This window comes from Charadrius vociferus, unplaced genomic scaffold, assembly GCF_000708025.1.
Source record: "Charadrius vociferus isolate BGI_N301 unplaced genomic scaffold, ASM70802v2 scaffold1041, whole genome shotgun sequence".
In the NCBI taxonomy this organism is placed as follows: Eukaryota; Metazoa; Chordata; class Aves; order Charadriiformes; family Charadriidae; genus Charadrius; species Charadrius vociferus.
The window spans coordinates 1,035,852-1,047,957 of NW_009646843.1; the positions used below are offsets into that span (position 1 = coordinate 1,035,852).

Consider the following 12,106-nt stretch of genomic DNA (forward strand, 5'->3'; position numbering starts at 1 on the left):
CGCCGGCCGCCCTCTCGCCACGCTGTTACCCTGTCTCTCCCTCCGGAAAGGCAGAGGTTTGGGTTTAAATTCCGATGGGAGAGCAGGGCTTTAGTTTTGGTTTGGTTTTGGGGCTTCCCGGGACGCGGAGGACTCGTCGAGGCAGCTGCAAGCCTGAAAGATGATTCACAAGAGTCGGCCAGCAAAGCTGGAGGTGGCGTCCGGGCAGATGTCCGAGAGGCAGCTCGGCTAGTTCAGTGACACTCTACTGGCCTGGCGGGACACAAAACGCTGTATTAATTTCAAATACTAAGGCTGACTATTTTTTTTCCAGTGGTGTGCTGCAGAATCTATAGTCACCTTTGTTGTGAGATCAATCAGAAAAAATTAGTGGACTTTGTTGTTTTTCTACCAAAAGAGACGGGTGTGAGGGGCGCGCAGCCGTGGGAGCTCACGCTTCGCTGTCCGCACTCACGGCCCCTGCACGAGCACTCTCACCAGGATTTACTCACTCGGTAAAGGTCGTGTGGCCAGGCCCCAGCAGGCATTCATAACTGCTAAGGAAAAAAGAAAAATGTGACCCAAGAGAAGTAATGTGGCTTTTTTTTTTTTTACCTTAATGTTTGAAAAATTACAAAGCCACGTTGTCTGGGACGTGAAAAAACTTTGGTGCAGTGAGGAATGAGGGAATACGCTGAACTGGAAAATCCTGTAGTTCACAAGGGCTGGGCTAGCCAACTTCGTAATTGCTTTTTTCCTTCCATCTCTAATGAGAACTGGAGCATTCACAGACACAAGTATTAACAATGCTCAGCCTCAACACAGTGTCTTTAACTGCATGAAGCAGAGATATTAAAATAAGGGGGTTGGGTGTCTGTCCACCATCTGCTTTGCAAAATTACCCTTGTCCAAGGACCCAAAGGTTTTCAAAACACCAGAAGGTGCTGCATGTTCAGGAGTTGTATGTGGTGTTAACGCTGGACCCGTCTTCTCCCACACTCCGGTCAGCCCAGAACACAGCAAAAAGGAGACCAAATGGCACAGCTGACGGAGCTCTCCCGCACAGAAGCCTTCGCTCAGGCACCATAGAAGAGATTGATACAATTTTTCACAAGCTTCAGATTTTAATTCTATTTTAAAAATACCAGGGTTTTTTTATTATTATTTGAAAGCTTTTATTTTAAAGCTATCAGTTTGTGCAAGGATTCCTGAACTCAGTATGTCTTCTCTTTACAAAGAACAACTACGCATGTTCACGCAAACTAAGGACATGCAGATACATATGATTATTACTCATAAGCACTTTGTGCTCTGGTCAGTCTTACACGGTTTATAGAGACCCTCCTGCACAGGGCTTCTCTCATCAGCTGAATTTCTCTCCTAAGCAGTTAGTTTCCTCCTTTGTCACTTAACAGGTGAGTACTTGCAGCTCTTGTTTTAGGCATACTTTTATTAATCATGTCACTACCACCTAATTCTTCTGCAGTATCTGGGGTAAACTCACTGCTCCAATCCCTGCACTCCTGCAGTGAACATGGGAAAAGAGCGGCTTCACCAGCCTCCAACCACCCCCCCACAGTGGCTCAGCCCACTCACTACTGTGTCACTGCTCACTACTACTTGCCAGTACCCCACTTCTTATCACAAGGAGTCTGAACCAGCTGTCATATAAGGCATAAGAACTTCAGCTTCATTTCTAGGGCCTGCTGGTATTCTCATGCCGTACTTGGAAAAAAAACAATCACGAGTCACTTCTTTTCTGTTCTTTGTGGGTTTGTTGGTTCAATGCTGACTGAGGTCAGGGGCGATGGTGCAGTATCTCTAAGTCCTACCACCCGTCTTCAGTGCTGCTTGAGAAAAAAAGACAGCAAGCAGCAGAGAGAGACAAATCGTGATAAACACAGACAGCGACAGGTATTTATAGGAGATGAAACGGAAATCTCTATTATTATTTCAGAAGTAATTATATCATGAAAGTATTATAGCAAATCACCAAAGTTCTCACTTTGGTTTGCAAGCAAACAATAGGAACTCGACCCCACCTTTATTTCATTCTGTCATCACTCAGCATTTAATTATGAAAACGTGCTACTTCACAAAAGCACAGGCTTTCTAATGGGCAGCTCAGGTATGTAGCGTTACCACTGTCTTGCCAGGCACGTCTTTTTAAAAGCATCTCGACTTTCTGCTTCATTTCTCTGAAATGTTAAAAGCCTTTCCTGCGTTTGACACTGGGTGAATAAGAATTCTGAATTAAATGATTGTTTACCTCTCATTATTAACAGAGGCATTTGGATTCCAAACTTCCAGTGATCAGCAACCGAGGACTGAAGGGAGCCGCTATGGTGACATCTCATTAAAACTTTCAAAAGACCTTCTCAGAGTTCAGATAATGTGGAAGCTTGATTTGTCCATGCAGATGGACAAATGCCAGCACCCCAAACTGCTTACAAAGAAAATCCCTCATAAGAATTCTCAACAGCAGAAAAATACACTGACATGGAAGGACACTACATGCCTAAAGTGGACAGTAAATTGGGCAGTTTTATTTGAAGCTGTTTACAAGCCATTATTTCAAGAAATATTCATACATACCTATGTAAAAGCAAAGGAATGTCTTAACAAGTAGCTCATATTGCATAGACAAAAATTAAATAATGCAAAAATTAAGATTTCCTGCAAAACCTAATTTGGTGCCTCAAGGGTATGCCTTATAATACTGATGGCAGCCAGCCCCCAAAGCCTGTGTTCTCTTCTTGCAATCTTATCCCAGTCACTAAATGAAAGAACAAATGAACTTTAATTCCTGCAGAAACACATACCCAGACACGGGACCTGGGAGCATTACTGGCTCCCACAACAGCAAGAGAGCCAGTTCATCTCTTTCTCTGATTTACCTATTCTTACTCCGTAGACCCATCTCAGAAATTACCCTGCTTTTCCGTATCTGTGACCCTATTTCCTAAGTTTCTCCCCATCACTTAGCTTCTCATCAACCCTCATTTTTCCTCTTATTCTTACTCTGAAAGAGAAAGTTCTTTCTAGCAATTCAGCTGGTTCCAGTTTCTCAATTTCATATTTTCAATCTCTTCAGGAAACCACTTCTGCAGTATCTCTGATAATTAATTATAATAATAAAAAAAACCCACGTATCTCATACGATTACATGTATTTTTACCACTTTCATGACACTGGAGAGTGCTGACTCCAAACAAATAAACAGCTGCTGTGATTTACAACTTACCTAAAGGAAAGTCATACCAATGTCTGTGCTGAGAAGCTAGAGCTGGGTGGTGATGTAAGGAAAGTGATGAATCAGGTTTTGTTCCGCAAACAAAAGAATCACAGTTCTCTCCCAAGATCCCTTGCCAGTGGGGCATAATCTAGAATACAAAGAATCGAAGTAAATAAAATAAAAATAATTGGGCTGAATAGTGGCAGAAGAATAACAGTTGCATTCAGAAAGTGGAGAATCATATGGTATACTGGTACAAACCTCTAGTATTTATAGCACCTCACAGTGCCAACATTAATTAAATAATCTTGAAAAACACTCCTGTAAGGGAACTATATAAATATCATTCTAACCTCCACTTTACTGATAAGGAAGCTGAGACAGACACTTACTGTATTAGTGATAACTTGAAAATGTGTTTCATTTTAAACTTGAGACATTTCCACGTCTCCAGCTGAGCTGCCAGCTACATCACATTATTGAACACTGGAAATTCAGCTCTCGGTGTTTTGCCCAGAGTCACACAGTGACTCAGAATCAGAGCATGCATTCAAACACAGCATTTCTAGGGCACAGTGACGGCAGTGTCCCGTAAACCGTGCTGGCTGTTGTATTACATCGAAGTGGCCACGAACAGCACAGAAAGCTTGCACACACATCTGCATTGGGCTGGAAACACTCAGATGGTACAGACTTGAAGAGTTGAACATTTTCAGATATCATTGCTTTTACCGCCTGCTTAGAACAAATTATAAATCAGAGAAAAGGAACTGGGAAAAGTAATAAATGAGAATGAATTGTAGGAAATGGTAAAACTAGTCGAGAGGGGAAACCAAAAAGCATAAAACAGACTAAGAGTAAAATACACTGGCACCAAGGTATAGTTTAAGAATTCTTCTATTCCTAGTGGAGAATATGGGCTCTGCTTTAGAGTTTTTCCTAACGTGGGTTTAATTTAGAAGTGGGGTAGAGAGACTGGCGTGTATTCAAATGAGTTTTCTGAACCAAAAAGCAATTTGGGGGGGAAAAAAAAAAAAGTTGCAAAACCTTGAAATCTGGGAGATTGGCCCATTCATAGTCTGCATCACATTAACATCCGCACTGTCTCTCCACCATTAAAGTCACTGAATACAACAAATATTTAGCATCTCTCAGCCCTGCAATGTCATCTCCTTTTGCTTTCCAACTCCTTAGATTACAGAGATGTGATCTAATCTTTCTCTTAATTCTCAAAACAACCTTTTGAGCTTTCCACATGGTTTTCAGCTTTAAATAATGATTTAAAAGGATTCTTACCTAGCATCCCCCAGAGCTGCTACTGGGAATTTTGCTCCCTTATATGCAGCATGAACAGCTATTTAGGAGATGAGCACATAGGCTTCAGTAGTTATTCACAGGAGCGTATTCCTCAAAATGCTTGCTGTGAACATGAGGTACTGGAAGGGCGCCAGCAAGCATCAATTTGACATGCAGTCACGTTTTTTATTTCACCCTGGAGCATCCCAGGATGAGTGCACATCAAGGTGAAAGGAAACGTGCATTTGCTTTAAAATTTCCCCACTGCTTTTCCTTCCTCCTTGCTCTGCTAGTTTACCACAGTGCAAACTCAGAAAGTGCCACCACAAAACAAACTCCTCAGTACAAAGAAAAGATTGTAATTATATGGTCTTAGTCAAATTACTTTACCACTTTGCACTTATTAATGTTAGGATTGAGCACCACCATGTGTTTTCAAGGCTAAGTAAAAGGACGTACTTATCTGTGTCATGTGAATGTTGTCAGGATCAGAGTATTTTTCAACAGTGCCTAGCGCAAGAATGTCCTAGTCATAGCTCAGGATCCTAAAACACCAGTATCATACCAGAAATGAAATACGCATAAATACTTACACTTTTTTATATTCCTCCTCAAACAGATAAAAACCCCAAATCCTACTGCGTTGTCTTCAAGAGAGCTTTTTAAAAGCCAACAAGAAAATAATAAAAAAAAACATATATGAAAGATTACAAAGAGAGAGTCAACCAGAGTATATATCCTTTTCGTAGCCTGAATGCTTAAACATGCCTGGAGGGTGCGTAGTTTTTTTGACAGGGTGTGACTTCAATTACTAGTTGCAGCTTTGGAAGCTTTCCAGTACTACTGTAACGTGCTGTGTCCATGTGGAGGACAACTGCATGTCATTAAAGGCAAAAGGAAACCCCTTTGCAACTCGGATACATACCGAACGACTGGCTTTACATGGATTTACCTGCAGTCAGAAGCTGAACTCCACACTACAGTAGTCTCCCATTTTTACCGCTCTTTTGGAAATCAACGTGCTTTTATTTTAAAACCCGGTTATAGAACAGAACTCAAAATACATATCCAGGCAGGAAATACATTAAATTCATATCCATTCAGGAAAGAAATCAGGCTTCTACACCGTTTTTGTTTATACTGCACTTCCTCACTGAGATGTACTACCCTACAAATGGCTCTTAAAAGTTACAGCAGGGATTCTGAAGAAACTTGTATTTGCTGCTTACCTCTATTCTTCTATTCCCTTCCCTATTTACCACCAAACAAAAGACAGAGAGAAAAATTATCTAATCTTTCTAGAGAGCAAGACCTAAGACAAGGGAGGACTGAAACTTTAATTTCCTCCCCCAAATTTAACAGCGTCTCCATTGATGCCAAGGGGAATTGCAGTCTGTATCATCACTTCATTTCTCATATGTAAGAAACCAGACTGTACCACCAAGCCATTTTTTTTTCTCCTTTAAACTATTTCTGCAAAGTGGAATACCTGAATGCAAAAGGCCATCTGTGTGCAAAATACTTATTCTACATCTGTTGTCCACACACAAAACCACTGCAGCTGAAGCAAGTACTCAAGAATCCCAACAGCAGCCGAGAAGCGCCCCTTGATTCAACAGACACAAGAAGACAATATGCCTGTAAGAGTCATCTTAGAAGCCAAGAATGTTCTAGATCTGGACCCCTGGGTACAGGGCAATCTCCCTTCAGGGTTAATAATGAAAAAGAGGCACTGGTGGCAATAGCTGCAACGTGGAAGTTGCCCCCACCGGCCTCCCTGCTCAGCTCCAGCGGGGCTGCAGTGCAGCTCAGCCTCGCCGCCGGCGATGAGGGGAGCGCGGCAGCCCGGGCGGGGCCCTCGCTCCCTGTCTGCCGTGTATTTTACCTCACAAACCCGCCATTTCCCGCGTGAACCCGACAGGAGCAGCCCCGAGGAGCTCTCCTCAGTTCTCGTTAAGGAAGGCGAAACCTCTCCCTCGCCTCACGGTCTGCCCGTTGCAAGAACGGGCAGGATCCTCCCGCCCTCCCCGACACGGCTCGGTCACCGGGGACTGGGCCCGCCTGGGCGAGCAGCGGCCGCACGGGGATGACTCGCCGCCCGAGCCCCGCTCGGGGATAACGGTTCCGGCAGGGAGACAGGGCCCACCGCCGCCATCGCCCGCCCCACACTGCCACAACGCCGCTGCCGCCCGCCGGGCGGGAAAACCGCGCACATCCGGGCGGCTGCACGCGCCGCGCGCTGCCTAGCCCCCGCCCTCCGCCCGCTTCCGGTGGGCGCCAGTTCCGCTTCCGGTGCGGCGGATCGCGGGACGGTGCCGGTTCCGTTGCCAGGGTGAGGGGCTGCATCGCGCTGCCGAGGGGCGGGGGGATTGCGGATCGGCGGCGGCACTGTGACCCGGTGGGGTTGCGGGGAGCAGCGCCACCGTGCCCCCGATCGCCGGGGTAGCCCGGTGGGGCTGGGCCCGAGCTCGTCCGTGTGCGACGGAGGCCGGGCGTTACCGGGCCGGGGTGAGGCAGGGCCGGTCGCGGGAGGGGGGGCCGGAGTGTGGGCGCTTGTCTTGGCCGGGTCGCTGCCCCGGTAACGTCTCCGGGGCGGGAGCGGCTCCTCAGTCCCGGCAGCAGCGTGCGGGCTCTCCCCGCCCGCCCCGGCCCCGGTCGCGGCTGGGGCGGCCCCGACGGGAGGCCCTGGGCCGGTGTCCCTGCGGTGACAGCCCAGGGACCTGTGTGCGGTGGTGGTTGCCACAGAGCGGCTCCTGGTTTGAAACCCGCTCCTCCACCTGTTGCGGTGTAGTAGAAAGTGCTGCGGTCCCGTCTGCACAGTATGGCACTTTCGGTGTTTTGGGGGTTTTATGCTGCCTAGTGAAACTTAAAGATGTGGATGTCTCTCTTCCTGATTTTCCGAGAAAAGTGGTGTAATGCGAGAATATAATTACAACAACACGACTTTAACACTTTCTCTGTCCCAGTGACCTGCCAACCTGTAGGCTCTTGGTGGTCCAAGGGGCTTGTAAAGGCTCTGAAAATGTAATTAACCAAAGCAAGCTTCATTTCAGTAAGCTTGAGTTTCCCATGGCATTTAGCCCTGATGGTAGAAACTTTGAAAATCCCTGTGACTTTCTCTGCTCCTAATTGGTTTTCCTGTAATCATTGATTCTGGTGTCCACACTCAGTCCCTTCAGTGTTTTGGCGTTGAATAAATATGTATTATTTCTGCTTGGCATTTCTGATAACACTCATCTTGATAAGACTGTAATGCAGTAAGGATAGACGGTTGGTCAGGTGCTCAACTTTGGAGGGATGATCTTTGCAATTTAGTGCTGGACAGAGACTTGAGAAGTTTTCTTACAGTTATTGCCCTATAGATTTTCTTGTAGAATGATTTGAGGTGTATGGTACAGGTGAGAAAACAGACAATAAACTCTCTGTAAACTTAGTGTAAGGATTACGGACAGGGGTAATTTATGATAATGACCCTGGGTACCAACATTGCTTGATGCTATGCAGTGTTAACCTCAGTTGAATTTCTGGATGCTTCTAAGACCCCTTTTTCCTGAGTCTTTTTCACAAGGTAGTACCAGGTCTTTATCTGATTTGGGGATATTTGAGGGGGGGAGGGGGAATTAATTTTTCTGTGATATCAGTTTTCATCTTCAAATTGTTTTCAGGGCTCTTAGAGGGAATAGGGTGGAGGTGGGGCTTGTAGTGTCCTCAACAAGCAGGTTGTATCTAGCCCTGCAATTTTCATCTGGTCTGAGCTTGGTGGGTATGCCTTGGTAATTGATTTGTTCATAATAGGCTATACTGTATAAATGAGAAGTATTTTGTCTGAAAACAGCTAACCTCCACAAATACGATGCTAGAGAGGAAGAGGAATCAGATTTTTGGATTCTGAGATTTTTCAGAATTGCCAGACCTGTCTTTCTTGGTGTAATGCATTTTTTTGAAGGTGGATAGCCTCAGGTTTTTTTCACAGGTTTGCTCTCTCTTCTTTTTGAATATCAGTCTTTTGAGGACAATCTCACAGTTAGTGGTGCAGAGGCCTTCTCTGCATCCCCTGACAGTCTGTAACAGCCTTTTCATACCTTTCTATCACCTTCATTCTCTATTTTCAAGCTTTAAAAGTAAAAATATGTTCTTCTTCCGTCCACGTACAGCTAAAAATCTTAGGTTTCTGCTGTGTTTAATGTAGGACTAAACTGTTAAACACAATTTCTGTAAGTGATGCTATGTAAATTAAAGATAGTATAATTATGGTTGTTTTGTCAGCACTGCAATGAAAGTGCAGTTCTTACAGTGTAATTGCATTGTGTAGGTGTGTATTTTGGCTTTGTTTTCAAACTCCTATCTTGATAATGCAGTGAGACGTGACCTGGGGTGTGTATTACTGCAGGTATTGAACAGGTCTTGGTGAAAATGAATCCAATGCTAAAAATGAACTTTTGGGTTCAGAGCTATTTTGATGGGTTTATATATTTTAGGTATTTCATATTTGCTCTTTTGTTGTTACATACGTAACGATAACCATGGTGGGTTCAGTTGCGTAATTATTGCAGAGGACATTTCTGGGATTTGAAGTGACTTTTATGATACTGCAGTACTCTGCTTGGGTGCTGGTTGTGCAGTGAACAGGCTGTACCTGCACAGAACACAGAGCAAATGAGCATATGCTGGAGCAAACGGTGAATGTGACATTGCTAAATACATTGAAGTGGAACAGCCCCAGTTTTAGTGATGTTCTTTCTCCCTTGGTTTCAACATTTTGTCAATGTTTATGATCTGTTCCTGCAAAACAAGCAGCTCTTTGATGTACAATATAATAAAGAATCAAAAATACTTTAAACAGGCTGTATGGTTTGTCTTCTGAAAAGAGTAATTCTCTTGTTTCTTCCCTACATGATCATTGTATTTTCCTCCTGCAGCAGATTTTTCAGAAAATAATACTGAACATATGCTTCAAGGATGTCTCTCTCTCTCATAATAAAATGGGGTGGACAGGAGTATACGATAACCTCGCTATCAGAAGAAGACACAGTGTTGGATCTGAAGCAGTCTCTTAAAGGCCTTACCGGAGTGTTACCAGAGCGTCAAAAACTACTTGGACTTAAAATGAAGGGTAACTATTCACATACATCATTTGTTGTGGATGCGCGTGAGATGTATGCTAACAGGGCATCTGCCTCCCAGATCTAGCTTTTGAATGAACAGAAGAATTTTATATATCACTGGATATTGTTTATTGTCGATACATCTACCTGGACAGTTTTTAATGGCTGATGTAGAAGTGAGGCAAACGTACGTTAAAAAAGCTTAAATTGCTGCTAGCCAGACAAGTAATGTATCTGTATATGGAGGAGGAGGATAATACAGCTTTGGGTATTTTGGTGTTTGATGGGTAGCTTATTTGAATTAATTTACTCCAGTAAAAAAAATTATCTGCTCCCGTTATAGGCAAACCTGCAGATGATGATGTTAAGCTTGGAGCTCTCAAGTTGAAACCAAATACTAAAATTATGATGATGGGCACTCGTGAAGAGAGTTTGGTAAATATTTTACTTGTTTATGAGCATAAACAGGAAAACATGCTTATATATATGTCTCCTCATTATGATTTTAAATTTTGAATATTCCAGTAATCATTTGAAAAATAGTAATACAGTAGATTTCTGTTGGTGTTTATTTTTCTATGTAAAGTAAGCTTTTCTGCAGAACTCTGATAGCAGCGTATTCATTAAACTCCTGTAGTGTTCTGGACTTAAAGTACAAACCTGTTACTATGATATACGCTGACTTCTCAAATCTGACCAATCATCAGTATACTTTAGTAATTCTTTCCCCTAGTAAAGTTAAATAATTTTGGTTAAATAGTGGGTTTTTTCCTATAATGTGCAGGAACAGAAAGTTGATATTCACTGTTATTTTCCTTCAGTAATCCTAGTTATCTTTTATTATTATTCCTCTAGGAAGATGTCCTTGGGCCACCTCCTGATAATGATGATGTTGTCAATGACTTTGATATTGAAGAGGAAGTTGTGGAAGTAGAAAATAGGTTAGGAGTTTTAGCTATTAAAAACAATCCTGTTATTGAATGTACAGTATGCATTTTAATTAACTGTAACTTTTTGCACTGTTACATTAGGGAAGAAAATCTACTAAAAATTTCCCGCAGAGTTAAAGAGTACAAAGTGGAGATTCTGAATCCTCCTAGAGAAGGAAAAAAGCTGCTGGTGCTAGATGTTGATTACACACTATTTGGTGAGATTTTATGGAAGTTGAGATTTTTGTTTCTTTAAGAGGTCAGTTTATTTGCCAGTTCACATTTCTTGATTTTTGCTTTACAAATCTGCTTCAGTAACTTTGGTATGTGTTGTACTATATAAATTCTGCTTTGTAATATTTTGGGGTCTTCTGCTCATATTTTAAAAAGCATTGGGCTTTTTAAGTGTTGCATATTATTGATTTTAGTGCAGCAACTATTTACTTTCTGAAAGAAGACATAAAAATAGAAATTTAGTATTCTATCCAAATAATCTTTCTTTTGACCAACTTGTATCTTGGACATCGCAGTGGCAGGGCAAGATACTGTGAAATAACGAACTCAGTCTTTATCTGATTGACTCCACTTTTAGGGGGCGTGGGAGAATAGCTTCAAATTTTATTTCCAAATCATTACTAAACATGCACAAAAACACGTTTTACTGGAAAATTCTGTCAGACTGGTTTTTTTTGGAAGCCAGAATTTTCCTTCTGACTTAATTTTCTGGGACGTAGGTATGCCATGGCAGCTTGACTGTAAGCAGTAAATACCTTATTCCCTTACCTTAGCTTTCCTTTTAGATGAGATTAGTTTACAATCTGAGATCAAAATTCAACCTATTACTGAGTTTAAAATTTTTATTTAGAGGTCTTCTACTAGCAGAATTTGACAACAGTTTTCTAATTGGAACAGGCAGCGTTTGCATGTCTGAAATAAGCTTGATATATGTTCACAAAATGAACTGGGCTAGGTTTGAAGGAACCTGTTTTGTATCTGGGCTGTTACAAATTTGCTGAAGTGCATAGATCAGCTATTTGGCCTGACTCTTTAAAGATACTCAGACCCACAGCTCTCCGATTTAATTACTAGCTAAGTCCTCAAATACCCATAAGGATCAACAATGAATATCCCCTCTGCTTCTCTCCGCCTTTATAATGGGAATGGTAGTTTGCTATGAATTCATTCATGATTTTAAAGTGCCCCAATGCTTCCCTCATGAAACTCTTTAGGTTTCTGGATAGATAGGAAAGTCAGACTGAACTTTAATAACTGCACTTAAACTTTAATAATGAATCGCTTATGTCTTATATTCTTTTTAGACCACAGATCTTGTGCTGAAACTGGGGTAGAACTGATGAGGCCATACCTTCATGAATTCCTGACATCTGCGTATGAGGATTATGATATTGTAATTTGGTGTAAGTTTTGTACTCAATACCTAAGACATTCTTGTAAATTGTTATTCAGAGCAGAGACTCCAAGTGGGAGGTTTTTATATTGCCTTTTAGTGTGAATCACAAGGTCTAAACCAATACATGAATGCTTAGCTGTAATACATTCAG

General features: G+C 42.4%; 1 protein-coding gene across 1 annotated transcript in view; it reads left to right on the top strand.

Annotated features, from left to right (window-relative positions):
• Nucleotides 1–6,787: 6,787 nt before the first annotated feature.
• UBLCP1 (ubiquitin-like domain containing CTD phosphatase 1) overlaps nt 6,788–12,106 on the top strand; it is a 13,047-nt gene continuing 7,728 nt past the window's right edge. Inside the window, exons 1-6 of the mRNA XM_009893206.1 lie at nt 6,788–6,842; nt 9,433–9,623; nt 9,959–10,050; nt 10,471–10,556; nt 10,647–10,762; nt 11,864–11,962. Coding sequence (XP_009891508.1) covers nt 9,470–9,623; nt 9,959–10,050; nt 10,471–10,556; nt 10,647–10,762; nt 11,864–11,962 — 547 coding nt within the window. The 5' untranslated portion in view covers nt 6,788–6,842; nt 9,433–9,469. The remainder of the gene's footprint in view (nt 6,843–9,432; nt 9,624–9,958; nt 10,051–10,470; nt 10,557–10,646; nt 10,763–11,863; nt 11,963–12,106) is intronic.